Source organism: Cyanistes caeruleus, chromosome 1 (genome assembly GCF_971803275.1).
Source record: "Cyanistes caeruleus chromosome 1, bCyaCae1.hap1.1, whole genome shotgun sequence".
Classification (NCBI taxonomy): domain Eukaryota; kingdom Metazoa; phylum Chordata; class Aves; order Passeriformes; family Paridae; genus Cyanistes; species Cyanistes caeruleus.
Window position 1 is genome coordinate 118,997,424 of NC_141701.1, and position 26,399 is coordinate 119,023,822.

General features: G+C 38.0%; 1 protein-coding gene across 6 annotated transcripts in view; it reads left to right on the plus strand.

The window, feature by feature from the left end:
* The window catches only part of HIBADH (3-hydroxyisobutyrate dehydrogenase), a 175,121-nt gene that overhangs the window by 60,646 nt on the left and 88,076 nt on the right, over positions 1–26,399 (plus strand). For 4 of the 6 annotated variants that reach the window (XM_086852984.1, XM_086852988.1, XM_086852978.1 and 1 more), the window contains exons 5-7: positions 8,802–8,935; positions 9,479–9,555; positions 16,555–16,711. In XM_086852984.1, the coding sequence (XP_086709110.1) occupies positions 8,802–8,935; positions 9,479–9,555; positions 16,555–16,711 (368 nt within the window). Of the gene's footprint in view, positions 1–8,801; positions 8,936–9,478; positions 9,556–16,554; positions 16,712–24,881; positions 25,869–26,399 lie in introns of those variants that run through there. The other 2 variants (XM_086852967.1, XM_086852971.1) reach the window with 1 other exon arrangement.

Sequence of the window (26,399 nt, forward strand, 5' to 3'; positions counted from 1 at the left end):
TCAGAACCCAGAGACAGTTAATCAGACAGCTCAGTGTCATGTGCTTTACATTTAGACTGTCTGAAATTTGCTTTGAAATTTTGGGATCTTTTATATGTGGAATGTATTGCTTCATCAGTGGCTGTCCAGCCTTTTTTGCTAATGTTCAGATAAAAAATTAAGTACTTGTTTTGAACTGTGCTGAGCTCTGTGCATGTATTTTTGCTGTCCCCAACTGTAGATACATGCATCTGTTGTTGTTAAGTTTTAATACTTCTTTATAGGTCTGAAGATGAGATTTAGACCATATATATAAATATTAGGGATGTGTAAACGTAATCTGGTACTCCAGCAACACTGAAAGGGTGTTCCTGTTGTCTGTGATTCTGTAGTGTGGAGTATCGATCAAAGGTGGAGAATGGGAAAGATGACTGTCACGAGTTGCTGGTTTTTCATGTTTTTAATACAATATTTTGGGTATTAAAAATAAGCAAATAAGTTAATCAATCAATCACTGTATTTCCTTTCTTACTGCCCTGCTGTTAACCTTTTTACTTTCTAATTTTTCAGGTGCTTTAGTATTTCTCTTTGACGTTACAATGACTAGAACTAAATGTAGTGCTTTTAAAAAAATGCTGCAGACAGAACAATTTCATCAGGCCTTTCAGCTTGTATTTCTGTTGAAAAAGTTGAAGTATCTTATGCGTGCATTTGCCTTTGCAACTTATTTTCTTTGGCTGATCCTTTGGAGGCATCAGTTGCTACTTACTACCGTCTCGTAAAATTTTCCTCCTGCATCCCTTTCATATTAAACTGCCTCAACAACAGCTTCTAGTCAGTTTTTCCATGATTTATTGAGAGGACATATTCTTTTCTGTGTTTTGGCATCATTCTATAATACATCTAAATCAAGTTGAAGATCTTTATTCCACCATCCATGGCCAAGTTCAAGTATGAATCCCTATGCAAATCTACTCAGGCCTTCTTTTGAAAACATAAAGCTTCTCATGACCATTTTGCCTATTTTGTTTAATCAGTTGTTTATTCTTCCACCTCCACTACTTTCTACTTTCCATTTGTGATTATGTTTACATATTTTTTTCTGTTCCCAAAAGGGATAGCACTTCTCAGATTGGCATGTGGGACTGGAGAGTTTGGAACTGGCTTTGTCTTTGGATATCACCTAGCAAAATTGGGACCCATATGTGACAGCAAGTAAAATGCTAAAGAAGGGCTCTTAGAGCAGTCTCTGCCTGCATCTTCTACCTTCATATTATTCTGGGAGGCAAAATCTGTTTAATTACACCTTCTCATGCTGGGCTGCCCAGCACAGGTAGCATATTGCTCACCTCTCTTGCATCTTTCTTTCAGTGTCTACTACTGCTAGGAAAATAGCTGCATGGAGCATTAATGCTGATGCACACAGTCTGATCCACTCGTCTTCATTCTTGCCTGTGCTTGTGGGAGAGGGGGTGGAGGAGGAGGAGGAGGGAATTATTATTCTGCTGCTGACACAGGGAGAATGTGAGTGGCTTGATGCAACAGAAGATTATGTTCCCTGAGGATAAACAAACAGAAGGAGATAAATTAGGAGAGAGGATAATCCTGTTAATATGTGCATTCCTTAATTCTGATCCAGATTTTCAAAATGTATGTTTTCATAGAGGTTAAAAATTTAATTAATACCTGTAAACTGTCTCTTCAAGTTTACCTTTTAGATTGTGGAGCAGGGTTTTGAGTTGGCATTTGAGATGCACAAATTTGCTTATAAACAGGAATTGTAAATTGTAATATGAATATCACAGGAGGGAAGCATAATAATGTGCACATCACCACCCCTTCCTTAATTTTAAAATAACTAACTTTGGTTCTCTGGACTTTTTCACAGTACTGTTTGTTAGGAAGTCGGGGCAGCTTATTCCTTGCAATCTTCTTGTTTCTTTTTCAGCAGAAGCTGGGCCATTGTGATATTTATCTGAATTCAAACAAGGCTAATTAAAAGAGCTGCTGACAGTTGTTGTGATCTGACTTTGACTGGAGCTTGATGGTCATTATGGGTAAATAATGAACTAGGTCTGCAAATGTAGCAGCTGCCAACTTGGGATAGAAGAACAGCTATTGCGTCCAATTTAAGGATCTATCGACCGCTTCCCTTTTCCCTGCAGATCTTCTTCCTAGCAGAAAACTAATGTTTTATACTGCTTTGTTTTGTGGTTTCAGCTATTTCTGATATAGTCTATAATTTCCTCTTAAATATTTAACCTAGTCCATTATTAGCTTTCAGAGTTAACAACTTTTCCATTGGGCTTTCTTTGCATTTTTATTTTGTTTTGTTTCGTGGGTGGGTTTTTTGCAGTTTGTTTTTTATGTACAATATAACTGCTTATATAATGATGATCATGTGTATTTAATTTGCCTGTTGCTGCAGAATAAAACTCCACTAGGTTTTTTCTCTGTACAGCCATAATCTTACAAATTCTATCATTCGATTATGCTGTAAAAGAGATGTTTCTACTTCCTTAAGCGTGCTTTTGTCTGGATTAATATTTGAGTGCTTGTTGTATAAATTTTGAAATCACTGACCTGAACCTCCATTTCCATTTTTGCTCAAAAATCACTAGCTTATGAGGTACAGTGATGCAAAGCTCTATTTGTCAGAAGAGAGAAACAGCAATGACTTTCATTAAGAGACACTTCCAAGTGCGTTGTCGCTTCATCATGAGCTTTGCCTTGTCCCATTAGCAAGTAGGAATGGTACCTTAAAGGGAAAATGGCAAATTTTAATAATAGATTAATTCAACTTTCTTCTAGAATCCCTGGCATTATAAATGCAGTACAAACCACAGAATTTGATATACAGAAGAACTTAGTGCATCTACCCGGCGTTTGCTCAGCTGCCATTAGAAAAGGCAGCGTACATTATGTAAAATGTAGGGAGGCACTTGTGCATTAGTGCATAATGCGGCAGAACTAGGGATCTTGCTGGGAAGAAATGATCCCAAGCGTGCCCCTAAAAGACAAGTCTTGCTTTGAGATATAATGATGAAAAATTGCCCATTTATTTTTGTCTTTGCGTTTCAGCAAAAACGAAACTTGGACTCGTTGACTGTCGTGGTGCCGCAGGGGTTTTGTGCACGTTTGTGTGAGTCCGTGGGCACGGGTTTTTCCGTGCCTGCTTGGAAAGGCCAGTGATACGTTAACAAGGGGTTATGTTATGCTGGTTTATGTTAAACCAGATCACCCCCTGACATGTGCAGAGCCATTCATCTGTGTCACCAAAACCCAAGAGAACATCTGACATGGACTTCGAAACAGAAACAGTGATCACTTACAAATCAAACATGGCACGCTCTAAACCGATTGTGCACGGCAATCTTTTCGAGAAAGGACAACTAATTGAACATGATAAAGTGTAAAGTTAATTAACACCCTTAAATTTGTTGATTACTTTCACGGGATTATATTGTTCGTTGAGGAGCAGCTTTCTGTCCCAGCTGTCGCCTTTTTAGTGAATGTCGCTGGTAAACAATAGAGACACCATAACAAGTCGTAAATGGTCCCTGTGACAGCAGCCCCTTGTGAGGCTGCATCTGTAGAAAATGATTAGAACAATTGCATTTTAAAGACGGCTCACATTGCAGCCCGGTCCCATCGGCCCTCTTCTTTATCTCTGCTGATGGCAGACTGGTTAAAACATTTAAGTTCTTTTGAACAAATTCAGTGATTTACTGTGTTTTAGTTATACACCAGCAGAATAGCTTCATAGGTCTAGCTTTGATGCTGATTTTTATAATAGGGAGAAACACAAGCCCTTGGAGTGGTGGTGTGCTATGTTGTTTGTGTTTTTTTTCTGAGTCTGTTCCATTTACTTGTTTCCTGGAAATAGATTAATGATGGCAGACATTGTCTAAGAAGCAAGTAGAAAAAAATTGATACCCTACTTATATTTTCTAAAATAACCACTCTCTTCATAGTAATTTTAAATTTATAGTATGGTTTTAAATATTCTTTTATTTCCAGTAGGGATTTATAGCTGATTTTGCCTGCACATGCTTTTTAATTGGTATTAGATTTATATATGTAGCAAAACAATAGTAACCTTTTCAGTTAATCTTTCCTTGTGTGTCTTGGTTTAACTTTTCGTGAGATGCAAAGACAAAGTGTTTGGTGTGAGCTGGCAGGTACTTAAAAAAATCTGCTTAGTCCTTAAAAATACACGCTCACACAAGGTACACAGATGCAGCCTCTCAAGCTCAGCCTATCTGAAAGAGAGCAAACATGACAAGAACCTGCTTGTTTGAGGCAGCTTAAACTGCATTTAAAAAAAAAAAAAAATAATCGGAATAAAAGACCAGTGTTCCCTTGCACTTCCCAAAGTGGAACAGGCAAAACCTCAACTCCTGTGCTTGAAGGTGCAACACTGTAAAACAAGACAGAGGATTAAAACTCTAGCAATGTTCTTCTTCTTTTTCTTTTTTTTCTTTCTTAATCTAGTTTAGATCACAAGATTAGTTGTTAAAATTGCAACTAAATGTTGAATAGAAAAATAATAAAATAGATGTTTTTTTGCTGAAGCTTCTTGATATTACAGCCTTCATCTCCTGCTTCAGAGACTCTGAAACAGCTCAGTTTGTATCATTTTGGGCTCAGTTTTGTCAGCAATGAATTTTTTTATCTGCATGTGCAGTGCAACAGTGGTTTAAGTATGTTGGCACAGATATATGCTTGGGTGCATTGTCTTTCCAGCAGTGTTGCTGCTTTCTGCATTGCCACTGTGATGGTGCTGTAATGTGTAGCCTTACAAAATCACTTCTTTTTTACTTGTCTGCCCTCTGTTCTTACAGAAACGTAATAAAGCTGAAACTAAAAGCAGATACATTCATATAACATCTTTATATTAACATCTCTTTTCTAGCAAATTGTGTTCTTAATAATAAGCAAACTGATAGGAACAAGGCTGTTTTAATGATGTAACTACAGATCTATATAGAACTATATAACATGAAATACTGATTAAATAAGCACAGGAAAGTGAATGTGGAAGGGCAGCATGTCTGTCAAACGAGGCTGCTTGTCCTGGATGATAAAACTTGAGGTCATCTTCAGACTGTTCCAGGGTAGCTGCAACCAGTTGCTGTTGTTGTGGGAGAGCTCCTAAGTATCCATCCCTATTTTTGTCTAAAATGTTAAATAAGAACTGCTCTGTAGCAGGTTTGGTTCACTGCGTAATCCATTGGCATGAGAAGCACCTGGATTGAACTTGCCTCACAAGTAGCACAGCCAGATGTGACAGGATGCTTTGAAGTGCAATTCTTTGTGTACCTCTTTTGATAAAAAAAACGTAGTTTTGCAGATCTTCATTCAAAACCTGCTAGTACGCAGGTGGGAAACCCATCTCCAAGTGGATATGCCATACTGCAGTGCTACTCCTTACCTTTTCACCATATTTTTTTTCCCAGAGTCCTTTTTTTGCATATCCCCTTAGCTAGCTAGATACAATATTTTTCTGCAGTCCTGTTCCTGTCAGTTTATATCTCTGGGTCAAAATCTGGTGCTGTTGTGACCAACAGACTTGGAGTTGATCTGCTCTGTGGGATCTGCTGGTGTGACAACCTTGCAGGATTCTGCACATGGGTGTGGATTATCATCCTAAAGAAACCAACTATAAGACTGCAGCCATGGGCTCCAGCAGTCTTGCTTTGCAGCAGAGGAGGAAATCTTAACACATGCTAATCATAGATGCAGTTTCTTTGAGAACTGTTCCCCAAGGATGTAAAGAGACTTCTTGTTTTTTAGAAAGAGCAGATAGATTTTAAATTACTTTTGACCCTCACAGCAGTGGTACGTAAAACATTGTCTTAGGTGATAAGACTTCTTTAAAAAATCAAAATGTGAAAAATAATAGTTAGCATATTTAAATTGCACTAGCTGCTCTGCATCTCCACTTCTCTCTTTAGTCTTAAACACTGATAATACTTAGCTGGCTTGTGTTGTTGATATGGAAGCTGTGATTGTGAAAGAAGACTGCATTCTTGTATAATGATTTTTTTTAATTTCTATTTTTAGCTGAAATTACAGTTCTTATACTCCTAGACTCCATGCCAATTTTTTTTTAATTGCCAGTCTTAAAAAATTGCTGCGTTGCTTGTTTGATTCTGATAAAATAGCAGATAGTTGGCAAGGACCCTAGATGATAAAATCTACAATGAAGTAAATAGGTTTTTGTTTTTAAAACAAGAATTTTCCAAGCTTTCTGCATTATACAACAAATTGCTCTCTTTTTTTCTACTTAACTAATTTATTTTTGCTTCTTGAAATGTGTTTGAACAAGTGAGAGAGTGCAGCTGTCAGAAGATTAACCAGCTGAAAACTATTGTCAGCATTAATTTTGCTCTAATAAATGAATCTCTGAAGCTATTTAGCAGTCTGTAATCTAGATACAAGGCTATTGACCTATGATGGATAGTACTGGATGTTGTTTGTAAGCTTTGACTTGGATTGTCTACTTAATTTGCTGCAGGTCAGATCACAGGATTAGTGGTAAAGGCCATTATGTGGTTTGAATAAAAATAGCTAGAGGAATGGAATGAAAATCATTGTGTTTACTAATGTAGCAATCTTTGCGGTCATGTACATAGTGAACTGGTAGCCAAAAAGACAACAATGACCTGTTTGTGCTAGCTAGTTTGGGCTTTGCTCTTAGCCCTGTTCCTGTGAGTTGCCTGGAGATCAAGTGAGATCAAGAACTGGCTGAAAACTGGGTGTTTCTCAACCTGGGCAGGAAGATCTTCACCACTGTATGTATTTCAGTACCTCCACAGTGTTCTGTGTACAGACCGATTGTTTTGTTCAAGCTATGGGTCTGAGTTCTTCTGGATGCTCCAGTTCTGGACTTAACTGCACAAAAAAAGACACAGATTTATTAGAGTGAGTCCAGCTAAGGGCCTGAAGATGGCAAAGAGTGTGGAGCATCTTTCATATGAGGAGAGACTGAGAGAGCTGAGACTGTTCAGCGTGAAGGGAAGGTGCAGGCCAGATCTTACCAATGTGCATAAAGATATGATGGGAAAGACTTAAGAAAGGGAGCTACACTCTTCTCTGTAGTGCCCAGTGAGTGGGCAGGAGGCACAAATCAAAACTCATGGAGTTGCATCTGAAGCACAAGAAAACAGGTTTTTTTACTGTGAGGGTAGGCAAACAGTGGAAGAAGTTGCCTAGAGAGGCTGTGGGGTCTCCATTCTTGGAGATACTGGAAAGCTGACTGGACATGGTCCCGGGCAACACGTCTCAGCTGGCCCTCCTTGAGCAGGGAGCTTGAATGATCTTGAGAAGTCATTTTCAACCCCAGAAATCCTGTGATTCTGGGTTCTAATAAAGACTGAGCAGGTAATCACTGGGAGCATCTTTACTGATGCCTGGTTTTGCATAACTGGTAGGTATTTACTCTTTTTGAGACTTTGATATGTCAAATTTATCTGGAATTATTCAGTGACTTAAAAAGATGGTATATGATGAAAGGCGGCATAGGAAAAATAAACATGTGGGAGATACAGAAAGAGGCATTTGTAGCCATATAGTCACACAGAGCAGTTGCATACAGAGAGAGCATCAATGGAAATTTTTATTGAAAAGCAAAAAAAAATTCAACAAATTTTTCAGTGTGAAAAGCTGCAGTGTAACTGTCCTTGATGTTGTAAATGAAGTCCAAGACTGACCACTTCCTTAGCTGTGGTACATCACTTTGGAGCAGTGTAGCTTATTGAGCATGTTTAATTTGAAAGTTAGTTGTTATCTGCAGCTGTACACCCTAACTGCCCAATGTTTGATGCATGGCACAGAAAATTTATTGTGGCTATTCTTTTTTGCCAGAGTGAAAATTAGTGAGGAAGCTGATTTGGTTTAGGCCAAATTTTCCTAGCAGTTATACCTGTTAAATGCTGGCGATGAGGAAGTTAGGGATGTAGAGTAATTCATATTAGAATTAGGCTTCTTTTAAGGAATATAATATTTCATGGAGTGGAGGTAATAAATATCACATGAAAAATTTGCTGGTGTTGTGCTTAAGAACTATATATTCAGAGAACTATGGTGTGTGTTTACTCAACTGTGCTAACGACAGTAAAGAGTACAGGAACAAAACTGGGAATGGTGTTTGTGTGTGTCTATGAGTATGAATAATTTTTACGCTGTCTTTACTTAGTAATTGTATAATTTTATATGCATTAAGTTTATGTGTGGGAAACTAATTTAAAGCTTTTCTGATTAAGGAGAATTTTGCTTCAGATTAAGAACATAAACTGCAGAAATCCAGAAGACTTGTTTTTATATGCCTGTGTCTTTTAGCTGTTCAATCATGTGAAATTCAAGGAAGCACTGATAAAAATTAGCCTAGGTTTGGAAAGGTGGATAAAAGCAGAGTTATCTTCGAGCAGTAGTTTGTTAATGGTTGTATGTAAAAAAGTAGTTTGACAAAAGAGAAATTTCATTTAGTAATTCAGATACGGTGAATTTTGTGGAGTGAAAAGTTGATTGTTTCTTTGTATAAACTGTAAAATGTGACTGCCAGTTTTATGCAAGTGTTACGACTTTTCTGCTAGTGTGCTTGGAAGATAAGGTGGTTTTATCTCCATCAGATGTTTCAGAATTTAGATTGCTGATCCTCTGAGTACTGGGAGTGTAGGGTTACTTTTACAAAGAATTTGAGAGGTTCATCCTAAGTGAAGTATTAACTTTGCATCATCAGACCCTTACTGGTAAGAGAGACTGCCTAAGTTTTGAGGCTTTTTAATAGTGTTATTAAATCCAATGTTATCTTGATTCAGGTGTTGGAGCTGCTCGAGCTGGAAACCTTACTTTCATGGTTGGTGGAGTGGAACAAGAATTTAATGCTGCCAAAGAGTTGCTGACATGCATGGGTTCTAATGTGGTTTACTGTGGAGAGGTTGGAACCGGACAGGTAATGCTTTTTGAAGGGCTAATAGCTATCTCAGTCTTTCCTTTTTCTGCCTTTTTATTTATTGATGCCTACTCTTTTACTTCAGAACTAAATGCATGATAATATATCTTCATACTTGTTTGCTTGTCTCTAACCTTGTGTTTGTAAATAACCTTGTGGCACTTTTGTCCAGTGCGTCGTGTAACTTAACGCCAAAATCTGATTGGTATTTCACTACAGTGGCTTGTTGAGATTATACTGCTTAGAGGAGAGACCTTTTAATTTTGTTTCATCTGAATTTAGATTTATTTGATGTTCTGAAGGACAGAGAGCCCCTACATGGCATGTATACTAACTGAGCAGTACTAAGAAAAAAAAGTATTTTTTAATCTGTGAAGGAGCCATAGAGCAACTTTCATTAACCTTGTGCTATCACAGATCTGTGTTTACTCCAGAAGAAAGCTGCCAGAACATACTTGATCAGATTGTCCTGGGCCTAGTTTATTTCTGTGTGTTAGTTCTATGAAAATGCTTAAACTAATTGATGGTTTCATGTGTTTGCAGGCTGCAAAGATCTGCAACAACATGCTCTTGGCCATAAGTATGATTGGAACTGCTGAGGCCATGAATCTTGGAATCAGGTTGGTTTGATTTTTGTGGTGGACTGAACACCACAAAAACATTTTTTCCGTGTTTACAGTTTTTATGTATTATGGTTGACTTTTGCTGAGACGATGATTAAAAGAAATAGGTAAACTTTTTGCCAGAAGCTGTCTTACAAAGCCATGAACAGGCTAAACAGATTATTTAACTAAAGGAGGTATTTTCAGCATGGGAATATTCTCTTGTATTGTCTGCAAAGGTTGTTACATTCTACATCTGAAGTTAAGAGTTTATTTGTTCTTCTGTAGTGCAGCATACAATAATGTTTGTGTTTCGTTATAAACATCCAGAGCTAATATAGAGGTAAGTTTTTGTTTGTATTCTAAGCTAATGTACAGTTTATTCAGAATATTATACTCCCATATGGCTCTCATTGGCTTTGTTTATTTCTTAAATTGGTTCAAGATATATTGTAAAGTGAAACTTCTACTACAGTGTGTATATCGAATTAAGATGAAAGCATAAAACAGAACATCTACCTTTCTTTGACTTTATGAAAGCACTTTGTCCTAATTGCCAAAACTCCTAGTTTGTCAAAAAGCTGCAGTATGCTCCACTACACTCTTGCTGATGCTGAAACTACCATTTCTTTTCTAGCATGTGGTACATCTAACTTTTTAATGACATCATATTTAAGAAAAAATATTTTTATTTTCCTGTTGTCATGTATTTATTTTGCTGTGGTCTTTGTCATTTTATTTCATTTTCCAACAGAGTGCATGCAAGCACCAGTTCAGTATGAAGGTATTTAAACTTTTAATAAATTCTTGTAGCCAGATCAAAATTATTTGCAAATTTATAGACAGAGAAGTCCCATGTTTGAAGGGATTATCTTGCAATTGTGTATCTTTTAGGAGTTTTTCATTAATTACTTATCTGCACAGTTTCATCCTTAAAATTTGCCTGCTAAAACTACAGATACTATAGGCTCTTACCAACTGGGCTCAATTGTATTCGTGTGGATTTGATACACTATAAAAACAGCAAGAGGGCATCAAATGCTTAAATAAATAAAAAAGAACACCTACATATGTGCACATACACAAGACAATGTAATGGATTCACATTTCCTCTTAATTACCATATCAAGATGCAGTTGTTTTATTGAATTGCCCTTGTCTCAGATGTTAGACTGTCTTGACCTATTAAGTTGTCATGTTGTAATTGAGATAAAAGAGGAATTTGCTTTGCATCAGTGCTAATTGGTTTATCAATATCCTGTACCATTTACATTTTAAAATTGAGAGTCTATAATATACTGAAGCATGTCTGCATCAAGCCATAATAAAACCAGTAGCATTGTTTACAACTTTTGTAATCCAGTGTTATCCAGAAAGCTTACATTGGATTCTGCTTTAAGTCATGATTCACTTAATAAAGCATATGCAACTAATTTTTTGTTGCAGTTTTATCTACATTTGTAGGAATGACTAAAATAAAACCAAGAGAAGTGGGGTATTCTGGGTGTGTAAGCCCTGTGAAGAGCAAATTGATGTCTGCAGTCACTGTAGCTTGAAGATGTTTAGAATTTTTTTAGAATTTTTTTCCTTTTTCAGTTTAAATTTTGGCCGAATCTGTACTTAGAGTTTGTGAGCAAAAATCCAATCTGAAAGTAACGATATATAAGCCTCCCTACCCTACAGTTAAGGTTATCAAGAAGGAACTATATTTATTGTAGAAGAAACCTGATTATTGTAAACCAAAGTATAGAAAGAGCAGGAACTCTTTTAGTCAAAAACTGCATGAAGTTTAAGGCAGAGGTGGTTATTTAAAGGCTTATGAAGTAAAATAGAACCCTTGCATTGATTTTAATTTAGAATTATTTAAATCTTGAGAAGATGATTTCTGCTTGTAACTAGAATAAGAACTTTCCACTTGGAATGTGTAAAAATTTCTAATGTAGAAGTTTACAGTTTTTATTCTAATTATTAGAAGTTTTGCTATATTCATAAATTCAGGATTTTTTTTCTTCTGGTTTAAAACTCAAAGGATAGTGTGACTGCCTGCTCTGAAGAGAGTAGGAACCTGAACTCGATTTATTAGATTGATGCTTACCTGGTGAAGAAAGTCTGACTTTGAATTAATAATGGTAAAGGATACTGAAAATCTAGAAATTCAGAGTAGGAGTTGAGGAACTTAGATTTGTATTTGTTCTTAATTTTCAGGTAGAATATAAAATGTCTTTATGTCATGCATTGTGCATATCTGCTACATCATTTAAATTGAGTTCTAGGGACTTTGAATAGTTAATTATTTAAAATAATGCAGTCTGAACTAGATGCATCTACAAAATCATATTACAACACCTTCCATAAACAACTGTATACTCTGAACTTAAGTCTTCAAAACAGTGTGATATTAATTTTATTAATAGCTACTTCTTCTCTAATGTTTTCATAAGCTATGCAGTCAAGCTTTTTATTTTCTGAAGCAGTTAGAGTGACTTTTACTAATTTCAGATTTTTTAATTATTGTTTTATTTATTTTATACTTGAAATTACAGAATTTTTCCAAACTTCAGCACAAGTAGCAAATAGAATGTGGTGAGGAGGAAAGAAAACTGACATTAAAAAACAAAAATTCCACAATAAACTCCCAGAAAAATAGGCCATATTGCTATGTAATTTTACATTTGTATTTCACTTGCTTTACTCAAACATCATCTCTATCTACTAATGAAGATAGATCTCCATTTTCACTGGAAGATATTTGGATTAAGTTGCATAAGTACTTTTTAAAAATATTCCCATCCTTAGTTCTGACCAATGAAATGCTTATGTTCAGTTTTTCCAGTACTTTCCTGATGATTTATGAGTGTTACTAGTAGAAGATAAAAGGTGTGGCAGACATTAATTCACATTGTCATTTGTATTTTCTTTTCTTTCTAGCATGTTAGTACAACTTGTCAGTAGAAAAATCCTGAGCAAATTTTGCTGTACATTTTTATGAGTAGTGTGCATATTGCAAAATGCTGACTTTCTGTGTCAAACTGACACACAGAGTACATGTAAACTGCACAAATAAGAAGTACAAACATGAAGTGATACTGTCCCCAGTCAGAAAATATTTTTCTTTTTCATTTTGCTGATCATCTCAATGCCAATAACTTCGTTCAACTGAGCCCTAAGCTCCAGTGAAACAATTTCTAATGCTAACAAAATAAAGCTCAGAAATGAAATATTGCCAATACCTGGTTTGTGTTTAGGTCAGATGGAAGTTTCTGCCTGACAGACAGTTTGCAATCCCGTCAGAAACTGCCTGCAAAGACTCAAGGAAGGGCTTATGTGATGACACAAGACAGGACAAGGTTGCTTAATGTGGTTGGGATATAAGGGACCAGGAGAGCAGTAAGGGCTGTATGGCAATAACCTTGCTGCAAAATCAATTGGTACTTCCAATAGCAGAGAAAATTATGAGGAGGGACTGCAATGCCACCCAAATTTATACCAAAAGCTGCAAATACAGCTCCTTCCTAAGCAATTTTACTCTATGGATTTGTGCCCACTTGGTTTTTTAGATAAATAAAGTGAAAAGACGGTAAAAGAACATTTTCCTCTCGTGCTGAGTTTAAACATAATCTCAGTCTCTAGATCTGGTTTCTGTGAGCACCCCTGAGCTGTGGATGTAAGACACAAACAGAAATGAGAGTTGACAGAGTAGAGAGGAGTATGTGCAACAGGCTGAGGAATAATTGGCCTGGCACACTTCCCCACTGCAAAGTTTAAAAAGAGTACCTTGAAAGAGAATTCCAGGGTGTGGTTCTGCTGTCTTTGGCATGGGACTATAGCTAAGTCTCATGAAGGTTTGTAATGATGCTGGAGACCACTTACCTTGTTTCAAACACCAATGGCAAAGTCATTTTTAACTGCAGTAGAAGGGTAAGGTTCTGCTTGAATATTTGCACCTTTATACAGTGTTTATCCAAAGCACCTTGAGATGGGAAACTCTCAAGGGTTCAGCTACTTCAGTTTTTACACCTTAAAATGAGACCAGGATGTATCTTTCTTGTGAAACACTATTTCAATTTCTGTGTCTGTTCCAGACTGTACTTTCGGAGGAGTGTATTAAAAATTCAGGCTGAGGCTTTATTTGAGCTCAGCAAAACCTGAGTTTTGAGCAGTGGCGTGAAGGGATCCTATTTTAACCTTTTTTATTTTAGTATGTGCATCTATTGCTTAGTTTCTGCTGTTCACTTCATTAGGAATGTTATTGAAGAAGCATTGATTTGAGGGAGCAATTGTTTTTGTTCTATTATAGGTATAGTTAATACATGGGCTTCTTTTCTGCTTATAAGGGAGAAAAACATTTTGGTAATTGTAAATTCACACGCACATGCACAAGCTCTTGCCACGTCCAATGGCAAGTTGTTATGGGGACTGGCAGACTGTCATCATTTTGATAGCTTGAGCAGTATATCTCCTGAACAGCAATGGAGCTCTTATGCAGAGAGTATCGTATGTTCCCAGCCAATTTACAGGGAAACAGCAATAACATTTTATCATGGTTGAGAGCCCAGTAGCTGCTTCCTATTAAACTTGCCCTTTCAGATACCTGTCTTGGATTAATTTGTTGATTTCAAATGGAAACTCAGTCTTCTCCACTGAAGCATGACTTTCTAGGATAGACTCTTGCTGAATGACAATTACTGTATATTCTGGCTGGTTTCAGACCATTACAAGCTTTGGGCACAGTGGAAGACAGAGGACTTCTTCAGTAACTGATTTTAATATATGTCTAATTTTAACTGTCAGTTATATATGCACCAGTGGATGAATCTTCAGAAAGATGAAATGCAAAGCACTTCTAACTTGCTCTTATTAATGATACACTTGCTGCAAAAGAGAAAAAAAAAAAATAGGTTCAGGTCTCCTGAAGAGAAGCTGCATGATGTTTAAGAGCAATGAATTTTGAAGAATCAGGGATACAAACTGACACAATCTTCCTTTTTCTTTTCCAGGAGCAAAAATATGTCAGATCTAATGCAAGACAGTATTTTAGATATCTGTATAATACATGCATATCTTTTAAAGTATACTTTCACAGAGAGGTAGTTGAAACACTGTAAAACCCTTTGGGAGGTTATATGTGTTTTGAAATAATAAGCTCTGTCTTGCGGTATACTCACAGCTGTAATTGCAGGCCTCTCCATGCAGCTGGATATGGCACAAGCAGGCACTACATTGGTAAAAATTCTGATCTGGATATAACAATGATAAGGAAACAGACAAGTCAAGAGATTTGTTTGGGGGAAAACAAAGCAACCTCTGTGTATTTGAAAGCTCGAGCTTTGAATGCTCCCAGTGTGGGGTTTGTTGTTTTTTTTTTATTTATACAATTAAAGCTGTTATTCAGAGTAGCTCTTGATGAAGGCTTTTATGGTGAGGACTTTGATGCACTATACACAATAAAAATGTAATTCAAATACTGTGAAAACATATTGATGCTGGAAAATACAGTTTATTTTTTTAAATAAATGATCATTATAAGCATTCTGTTGAATCAGAGGGTTGGAAAAAAAATGGGAGGAGCATAAAGCTTGATCCCATTTAGTCCAGCAGAGACTCTCCATTGAAATCCAGGGGCTGCTGCAGCAAATCATAAATAAAAGTGCACAGCAGTACTGCTAAAAAGCTGTTTGAAATACAGAAAATTATCTTGCTTTGCATTAGGAAGGCAGAATTGCAGGGCACAGTGCCACTATAGGAGCAGGAGCCATGCTCTAGGGCCTACTGTCTTAAACGTAGTTTTTCAAATCCATTTAGAATGCTTACTGGAATAGATAAATATGCATTTTAGCAACTGTTCCATAGGTAATGAACTTTTCTCATCTACACGTTAAAACCTTGAGTGCTACAGTGCCTGGAAGCACTGCTAGGCTACATTGTTAGGCTATGGGGATCTGCAAAAGTCTGTGATGTGGGAACTAACATAAAAAACAATAAAATCTATTTAAATAAATTTTGTAGAAGGTTGTGATATATCCCCTTTAAAATGTCCTTTTCTCATCTTGCATTGTTACTGTTCCCTTGCCTTCTCTTTTGTCCTGTGTGTAGCTGAACATTTGTACAGTGCCATATAAACTGCTGCTTCTTGTTCTTGGTCTTAATGCAATTTATGTAAAATTACACTTGCAACTTATTATCAGCATAAATGTGAATTCATAAGAGGGTTAATTTCTTATAATATTGAAGAATTTTCAGGGTCTGCACTGAGCAGCAGTTTATGCCATCATCTCCATGGTAGAACAAATGACGTTTCTACTTGGACAAGCTTTGTTTTATCGGGATCAGTAACCTTATCAGCAGCTGACCCAGAACTATAATATATGTTTGCGGATAGATAACATATGTCACAGTGAAATGCAGACTTGCCTCATAAGCAGGAGCATATAATGAAGATTTAATAATAGCAAAGACAAGAATGCACAGATGTGTACGACAGTAATGGTTTTTTGAAAAGTGCAGCATTTTTATTCACATTATTAGAGCAGAATCAATTGTGTTACCTTGTTTACTTCAGAAATGCACTAGTGTTCACATACAAATGCATCACACAACAATTTTCATGTTGACACACTTGCTTGTGTATTTTTTGCTTTGTTCAGAGAATATTTTGATATGAGGAAAAAGTGTGTGACCTAGTAGGTAGCAGAACAGAGAATGAGTTTTAGTAACTGAAGTACAAGGTAACTGTTATTCTCAGAGAACTTCTAATTTGCTTGCGCTTTCAAAATCGCTAGGTGAAGAGGATTTGCTTAGTGCAAAAGGAAAAAAGCTTTGAAAACCTACTGCTTAAAGGGTGGATTGATGCTCTTTAATTTAAGAAACAGCATCCCTGCCCCCAATATCAATACTCTGTCATTTTTCATGACTTATAATAAAGGGAGAGGAATGATGGTAGGGCCCTAAGATATAAAACAAGTCACCCATGTCTTGTGCATTTTGACATTAACACTTCTCTTCTTTGACCTTTGACAGATTAGGCCTTGACCCGAAGCTGCTGGCCAAAATCCTAAATATGAGCTCAGGTCGCTGTTGGTCAAGCGATACGTACAACCCTGTTCCTGGAGTGATGGAAGGAGTACCCTCAGCTAACAATTACCAAGGTGGCTTTGGAACAACACTCATGGCTAAGGTACATAACACTTCCCTGTCCAGTATGTGCAGTTGCTTCTCTCTGGGCTTCTAGCAAATGGTCTTCTCAGTGAAAATTTATGATTACAGGATAATGCATAGGCATGAATAGAGGGGAACTGAGCTCTTCCTGTAGCTCTGAATTAATGAGTTGTTTAGAGGGCTTTTCCTTAGTCTCCAGCTTCTTTCTAGCCTGTTACTGTTACTGTTGAGCCGCTCAGTGAGATTATATGCATAATATTTATGAGTTCTGCTTTGATAAAGGAGTCTCAATGGACTTGGGGGTATAGTGAGCATTCAACAAGCTGCTTAGGTGCTTCTTGCATCACTGCTCTAGAATTTAGGAGCCTAAGTTCAAGAGAGAATTCAGGGAAATCCAAGTGACTTAATTAAGTGCTGATAGTGGCATAAGCATCTCAGATTTTGGGCCCACTGTCTTCCAGATACCTTTAACTGCTACTGGACATGCTCTCTAGCAAGCCCTTCCTTGCTAAGCCAATTGCTTGTGTGCTTGTCCTTCTGCCTAAGGCCATCTGGGATGCAGAAAGCAACCCACACCACCACAGGCTGATCTCCTGTAGGTTTCTGCACCATTCTGTGAGCTCTCCTGAATTGTCTTAGCTGGTGACAGAAGAAGGGCTGCTCATGACTAATTACCTAGTAATCTAAATTGCTTGTCCACAAAGTGGGAGATCTGGGGTTTAGGTCCTTCTCAGCAGTAGGAAGTTGAAAACCTACTGTTGTCCCATCCTGGGAGAATACGATTATTGCCATGCTCTTGGTTTTTCCAGGAAAAGTGCTGTCCTGAGTCACTCTGTGGTCAGGAAAGCAAAGTTTTTAGAGGCCAAAGGAAAGTAGGCAAGGAGGTCAGAGCTCTGCATCCCACTGTTAGGACACAGTTGGAGGAAGGAGATACAGAACTCTGACTCTTGAACTACTTCTGCACTGAGCACAATGATTGCCTAAGGTAAACTATAAAATCAGTTCTGGAAGAGATGTCTCATCTAAGTGCAGGAAATAATTTCACACTGAATATCTGTTTCATGGAGATACTGTCCTGAGGGAGGCATTTGAGTTCATACAGGATAGGTTTTATGCATACCAGTTTATTGAGTGCTCCCAACTGGTTAGGCATTTTGTCCATTTTCAGCTCTTCCATGTAAGTGGAAATGTAGCACTTAGGACTAAAACAGCATTCTAAAAGCTGGTGAACAAACTCAGATATTACCATGCAAATCTCCAAAGTGCTGGAGCTCCTATATATAATACCTGCTTATTGATACTGTTCAGTCATTTTGCAGCTGATTTAGGACAATTGGTACATTTGCACACTCAATGAAATTAACCAACTTCTCTTCAAAGTGGGTCCAGAGTGTTTTGCATATGGTAGCACCACAAAAACTTTGCTAATGCTGCATGGCTCACAACCCCTCAATGGCTGCTACATTTTGTGTTTATGGACCAATGACCAGGAACATTCATTTCTTTGAGGAATGTGGTAAAATATTGAAAAGTATTGGTTTTTACATTGTGTTCAAGTCACTGAACATCAGGGACAATAAAGTGTTGGTTAAATTACAAATTTATAAAAAGCATTAGGTTATTGCTTGGAGTTTACCAGGCCATTAGAGATAACCAACCTGATCTTGGCCCTGCCTTAAAGCTTGTTGCCGTGTTGTGTGTTTCCAGAATCTCTTCTGCCTGTTGTGACATGTTCCACACTGCAATTCTCATGATTGATAGCTCTCAATCTTGTCCAGAATAGCCTTATAGTATAAATGCAACAGGGGCTCATATATTCTTCCCCTCCCTTCTAAGTTTTTTTCTAAAGGGTTGGTTTTTTCCCTTTGGTCTGCTTCTAAGAGGGACCTTCATCTTCCCTGGAAAATGCCCTGAAAGATCTTTCGTTAATTGAAGGAATAGCAGCCTGGTTTGTGCCTGTTGAAACCGCCAGCTTTTGGTTAGAAAGCATCAATGATAACCAAGAGAGAGTTCCTCAGAAAGATTTGTAATTGCTGTTCACCTCTTCTGACTTGCCTCTCCTGACAGTCCAGAAGACTGCCTTCTTTAGGCTAGAATCCTCAGTAAGAAGGAAAGACATTAAATTCCTTTCACGCCTCTGTTATTCTATATAAGTGGAAGATTTCTTGAATAAGTAGCCAAAGCAACTGTTCATGTTCAGGCTATTCTTTGGTGCAGTGATGATCCCTTCTAAGAGACTGCTTTTTTAGTTTGTGGAAAGACTTTTGCTACTATCCATTTCATCCTGATGTGTGGTATACTATGCAGCTTGTGAATTGTTTGAGATGGGAACTTTTTGCAAGGGAAATGCAGAGCACAATTTTGCCACTTAAGAAGTAAAAAAGAATGTATTCAAAGGAGAAAACCTTTGAAAACCCTGAGGTTGAGGAGAAAGTATTCTGCAGTGAAAGTATCTAGGAGTGCCTCAGTAACAGTCACTAAACACAGTTACTAAACTTCAAGTTCCTGCTCAGGTATGAGAGATGGTGGAAGTCAAGGGCTTTCTTAAAGAAATTTTGTCAGCAAAATCTCTCCAAAAAAGTCAGAAGAGTTTGGGTCAGAAAAGTTTGCCAGACAGTTCTGAGAAGCTTTGGTCTTGAAATTTGATACTGAAACATACAATTTAGTCAACTTAATGTGAAAACTGCTGTAAAGATTTTGCATTTTAAAAAATCTAGTTTAGTTTACCACACCATGTTTGTGTCCAAGGCATTGGCAGGCCAGAAGTTCCATCTTCCATTGACAGCACAGCTGCTAATTAAATGTCAGCTTTGGATCCTGAGAAGAGCTAGATTTATATCATACTCCTCATGAGTCATGTCAAGACAGCCTTTGAGCTTTATTCCAAATGGCAGTTTCATTTACGTCAACTGCAAAATAAATGTAAGGAACCAGGTAATTCCAAAGCGGAAGCAAATTGTGAAAGAGAATCTGTTTCCCAATTCTAAGCTGAGGAAGTGTTAGAATATTCAGTGCACTGAGACATCTGGAAGATGTTGTCAGTTCCAAAGAGTATGAGAGAAACCATAAACTATGCTTTCATTTCTACTTTTCCAAATAAGTCAACAAAGGGAAATTTCTTTCATAGCCGTTTTGTACTTCACTTGAAGAATCTCCCGCCTCAAGTGAAAAGGTGCAAAATACTTTACAATCTGGAGCTAAAGATAAGCTTGACTTACATTTTCTTGGGTTTTTTCCTTCAAAGCTCTGAATGGAGTTTTTAAAAAGAGAAGCACCCTTCCTGCACTTCAGTCAAAAGTCCTTGTCCATTTGACTGTTGAAATGTTATTAAATGTTTCAACCATCTTGGACTCAGACTTTCATTACTGAAGTGAACAGAGCTACATTATTGCCTTGGTTTAGGAATGCTATTTCCCAATTTAGTACTCCCACAAAAAAAACCCCTGTGAGATGCTCCCATTCCCCTCTAGTTAGAGACACAAGAGGGAGAGGTCATGGGTTGAGGTAAGAGCAAATTACGGGAAGCAGACACGAGATAAGAACACAAACAATGACAGCAACAATGCTAATAACAAAAGAGAGGATATTTTAAATGCAAAATGCTCGCCAAGCCCAGGACAATGAAAAACAAAGGTGGACAGACCAACCCACTACACTTTTCCACAACCAGAAGGGAGCATGCAGAAGGGAAGCCAGAGAGAGTGTTCCTTTCCCCACCCAAGCAATGACATTGGTTGGTACCAAATAACATTGAGGTTTTGGCCATGCCATGCCCACATGGTGCAAGGCTCTACCCCCTCGCAGCTACTGTGAAAAATTAACCCTGTCCCTTGCCAAAGCCAGGACATTTTTGAAATTGTATTTGTGCTAGCAGTCCATTCAAAATTTTCAGGGACTGTTTCTGTGAATGTCCCTTCAGAGAGAAACAGATCAATCACCACAACCAATACTAATACCAAGTACTTTCACTAGTTTGAAATTAGATGAGTTTGCCATTCTAATATTCCTATTACATGAGTTAAGCTTTCTTGAGTAAAACGAATACTATGGGTACTGATTTCACAAAGAGAGTTTATATATGTCATGAAATATCTTATAGGTTAAAGTAAGTGTTCCTAGATTTGTCAGCTCATCAGTCTTTCAACAGAGAAGAAGTGATCTGCCCTGATGCAGATGAAAACTGTTTTGGATCCTGTGACATCTGATATGTATGTTTTTCCCATTTTCCTAGAGCTTGAAGTCATTCGAGGGCAATAGGAAAAGTAACTATAATTCTGATTTGTATCAGAATGACCTTTACAGAGCCGATTTACAGATCGAAGTGACATTTAGAGAGTAGAGTAAGATCTTGAATTTCCTTGTGCTAATTCAAATCCAGACACACAGAATGTAAAGACCTGTCTTGTAAGTCATCCCTGAGAAGTCAAAGGTGCTCTTAGCTCTTAGCACTCAGTTCTTCTATATCAAGGATGGGGACCATCTGTCAGAGTAGGGGAAGAGCGACTTCACTTACAGGCTTGCAGAGGTGTGGGGAAGAAAGCTTTAAGCTGAAGTTACGGGGAGGGGGGGAACCTGCATTCATCCCACTCCTACCAGTTTGATATCAGTAACAGCAATAGCTGTCCAGAGCCTGGAGATGGATTGCAGGTCCAGCATGAGAGCACCTGATGAGCAGCACAAAGGAATTACAGCCATTCCAGCCAGTTAGTTGGCTTCATCAGGGCCCAGTTTAAATGACCCTATGCAAATGCTGTATGTGCATGCCTGCAGGGCTGTGACTATACTGGCATCACAGAGACATGGTGGGATGACTCCTCTGACTGGGGTGTTGGAGTGGAAGGATCCAGGCTCTATATCAGTGACCAGCTGGCATGCATCGAGCTTCGCCTGAGGATGGAGGAGGAGCTGACTGAGAGCTTATGGGTCAGGACTAAAGGGAGAGTAGGGACAGGTGACATTATAGTGGAGACCTTCTACAGTCCATCTGACCTGAAGGCTAAGCAGGTGAGACAAATAAAAACAAATAAGATCCATCTCACATCCACAAGCCTTGGTCCTCATGGGGGACTTCAACCACACTGATCTAAGCTGGAAGGGCAGCACAGCAGGGCATAAGTAATCTAGAAAGATCTTGGAATGTGTTGGTAAGAACCTCCTTCTCCAAAGATAGAGGAGCCAACAAGAAGAGCTTGATATGTTGGACCTTGTTCACATCAGCAAGGAGGGGTCGGTGGGAATGTGAATCTCAAGAGCAGCCTTGGCTGAAGTGACCATGAAGTGATGTAGTTTAAGGTCCTTAGGGCAGCAGGGAAGGTGCACAGCTAGCTCACTACCCTGGACGTCAGGAGGGCCAGCTTTGGCCTCTGCAAGAATCTGATTAGTACAATACCATGGTAAGGCCCTGGAGGGAAGAGTGGCACAAGAGAGCAGGTTAACATTCAAGGATCACCTCCTCCAAGCTCAGGAGAAATGCATCCCAACAAGGAGGAAGTCAGGCAAAACCTTCAGGAAGCCTGTGCTGATGAACAAGGAATTCCTGGACAAATTCAGTCACAAAAAGGAGGCCTACAGAGATTGGAAGCAAGGACAGGTACCTGTGAGGTAGACAGACAAATTTTCCAAGGAGCCAGGAATCAGGTTAGGAAGGCTGAAGCCCTGATAAAATTAAACCTGACCAGATACTTCAAAGGCAACAAGAAAAGCTTCTGTAGGTATAGGAATATATAATATATAATATATAATATATAATATATAATATATAATATATAATATATAATATATAATATATAATATATAATATATAATACATATCTTATATAGGGTTAGGACTTGGTTACCCAGAATTTGGAGAAGGCTGAGATACTCTAAGACTTTGACAGATGTGAGAGGTAGGCCTTTGCAAACCTCATGAATTTCAACCAGGAGTAAGGTGCTGCTCTTGGGTTCAGCAATCCCAAGCACAAATACAGGCTGGGCACAGAATGGATTGAGGGCAGTCCTGGCGGGAGAGACTTGGGAGTGTGAGTGCACCAGAGGCTCAGTGTGACCTGGCAATGTGTGCTGGTAGCCCACAGTCTACAATCACATCCTGGGATGCATCAAAAGCAGTGTGACCATCAGGAAGGTGATTCTTCCCCTCTGCTCTGCTTTTGTGAGACCCCACATAGAGTGCTGTATCCTGCTCTGGGGCTCCCTGTTGCTAAAGAACACGAAATGATTCACACAACCACTCTCGGTGTCAGAACAAAAACCCATCACTTTATTCTCTGACTCCAGTATTTATAGATTCTCCACAATGACCAGGGATTGGATAATCAAGTTTCCACCTTCCCAAGCACACTGGTCATGCCAAACATCCATCAAAAGACATTTCTTAGAAGGAATGTGATAAACAACTTACGTGTACAGGACTTTAATGGGAAAGTAACTAAAACTATGAAAACATTATTAGAAAGCTTAATTTTCAGGGCGACAGCTTCCAACATAAGAAGGCCATGGACCTGCTGGAGTGAGTGCAGAGGAGAGTGGTAAAGATTGTCAGAGGGCTGGGTCATCTCTCCTATGAAGACAGGCTGAGAGAGTTGGGGTTGTTCATCCTGGAGAAGAGAAGGCTCTGGCAAGACCTTCTAGCACCTTGCAAGACTTACAGGAGGACTCCCCTGGAGTGGGACTTTTGGAAATGTAGTGACAGAATCAGGGCTAATAGCTTCAAACTGAAAAAGAGTGGATTTAGATTAGGTATTAGGAAGAAATTGTTTCTATGAGGGTGATGTGGCCCTGGCACAGGTTGCTCAGAGAAGCTGTGGATGCCCCATCCCTGGAAGTGCTCAAGGTCAGATTGGTTGGAGCTTGGAGCAGCCTGGTCAAGTGGAAGATGTCCCTTCCCGTAGTTGGGGGCTTGGAATTAGATGATCTTTATGGTCCCTTCCAACACAAACCACTGAAAAACAGGAAAAAAACTCAATCACAAAGCAGATTCTATAAATCACCATTGTTCTGAATGGACAGGAAATCTATGCATTTCCTAGTAACACTTGAGAGGTTCTTTTGCAACTTTCTTGAAACACAGACCCCAAACATTGATTTCATTAACAAGACCTTAAGGCAACCTTCAGTGCATTACTTTCCTACTTAGTCAAGAGATCTTTTCATATATATATATCCAGGCCCTTGTTAGTGCTTCCTTCTTTGGGTTGTTTCATGTCTGATCCAGCTTAGAGTTCAAGACATCCTCCAGCCTAGCTGGCAGCTGACTGTTTCTGGCTAACTGTGGTTACTCATAGTACCATAGAACACCTTTGGGTTCTGTCCTATTTATTTCAGATTATAACTGTAGCTGACCAAGGAGGGCACATCTCATAATTGTCCTCTTTGAACCTTCCCTCCCTTCTGTTGATCCAAATCCAGTATTTAAAAACAAAGTGGAACTATTCTCTAATGCCTCTATTAAAGCAAGTTATTAAAGAAAAAGTCAGTCAAGAAGAATTTTGAGTTGTAGCAGACCCAGGATTGGCCTCTAAGCAATTCTCTAATACCTCCTTCCAATTAGGCAGAAAACCAGTTATATTCACTAAGTGGGCTATGACTCTCATTTTGCTATTAACTGTTTACATTATAGTAAATCTATGTTTGCTAAGTGGCCATTTTCTTGTTCTTGAAATTTTTTCTGCCTGATTTTTAACCTGTTTATACTAATAAAGAATTCCTCTTGCCAAAAGAACTAAATTATACTCTTAGTGTCTACGTGAAATGTTTCAGTGGATAGGCAGGGAGATTTTCTTACTAGATATGACATACTCAATGGGGAAGAATAGTCTGGGTCTTGCTACCAGTGATCTAGAGTCTTAAAATCTAGTGCTACTAGTGATAAGTCTTAAAATTCCTCCTGTTCTTAAGGTGGAATTAAGGACAGACTTTGTCTGTCTGGCAAAGTTTGAGATTTTTCTGTTGAATAATGTTGAATTACTGTTTTAAAAAATAGAAACTACACAAAACCTGCATCTTCCAGGTCTGAAATGTTAAGGCTGCAGTATTGTACTTGTAGAGTTCTTGATACAGTGGAAGCCAAATAACCTATAATAGGTACATGGCTGTTTATGTCCTTATTGTTTCTCCCCTGACTTTTTCTCTTTTTCTCTCCTTCCATTCTTCCTCTTTGCCCTCTTCCTCCCTCTTCTTGCCCCCCACAGGATCTTGGCTTGGCCCAGATTTCTGCCACCAACACGAAGACACCAGTTCCTTTGGGCTCCCAGGCACATCAGATCTACAGGATGATGTGTGCCAAAGGCTATGCCCTGAAAGACTTCTCAGCTGTGTTCCAGTTTTTACGTGAGGAGGAAAACTTGTGAGCTGTCCTTTGGAAATGGACACAATAACAAACCACATTTTTTTTATCCGTATAGCTCATTTGGGAAGTTTGTGGTTTAATCAAGTACTGTGCATCCTGCTCCCATACAGATTAATCATCTTTGGTTGTCCAGATCACAACAAACTCCAGAATTTCTTTATAATTCTTGAAAAAACAAGCCACAGGGAAGGGGTTGTTTGGCAATTAGCCAACATCAGGTTTTTTTTTTAAGAACCATCAAAGTTGTTTTCACTAGATGCAATAAATAAATATTTTTTTTATGAAACACTTAACTGTTCACATATAAAATAACTTATGTTATGGCTACAAACTTAGTTGAATCATGAATAATAATAGAATGTTTTATTGCAATTTTATCATATATAGAGATCTATTAAAATTTAAAATTAATACCTTATGGAAAAAGGGAATATATGTTCAATGAGAAAACACATCTTGAGATGGATTTTTTTTTTGTTTTGGACCTTCTAGCCTTGAATTGATCAGAAGTTAATTTTTCCTGGGATTCAGGTTGCAGATTAAGTTTATAGGCACATGTTGTAAGTGGAAAGCTGTTACACCTTGTTTACCTGATAGACTTAGGTCGAATAATATAGAATTTGTGTCCCTCTTGTAAAGCTCCATAACTGTATTTTGCTAACCCAATTTTATATTTTCTTGTATTCTGTCATGCATTTTCAGAACTCAAGATCAGCACTTACCAGAAGTTCTAATAAAGTGTACATTTGTTTTAGGTAACTACTAAAGTATTTTAAATCTAAACAAACCCCATTATTTTGAAAAGAAATAAAGCCTATACTGGTAAATACTTGCTGCATGATTATTTGCTTTTTGTTTTGGTCCAGTCTTGTACACACAGTATTAACCAAAACTTATACTAAGTGGTCTTATTCTTTAATTTGCTGTGTTTTCTACAGATCATCTTGCAACCCTAAGCCTTTCAAAAGCTCTTGTTTTGAAATGCAGACAGTAATATATTGGCATAAGTATTACTTTAACCGTTCATATGGGTCTTGCTAAAGTACACGTACATACTTGGCTTTATAAATACACATGCTGATTTTACTAGAATGGCTCACATTTAAACTCCAGGCTTAATGATCAATTATGCATTACATTCCTGTTTTGGTTGTGTGATGCATCCTTTTATAGATGCACATTTGGTTATCAAAATTGTGTGCTTGAATTAGCTCAATTCTTGGACAACTTGGACACTCTATTCCAGCAAATTAATAACATCATGCAAAAGTTATTAAACAGTAGTAGTTGATCTCTTCTTTCGGCTTTCTTTGAAAACTTTCTTTGACATTCCAGGGGATTCAGGGATTTGGGATACATT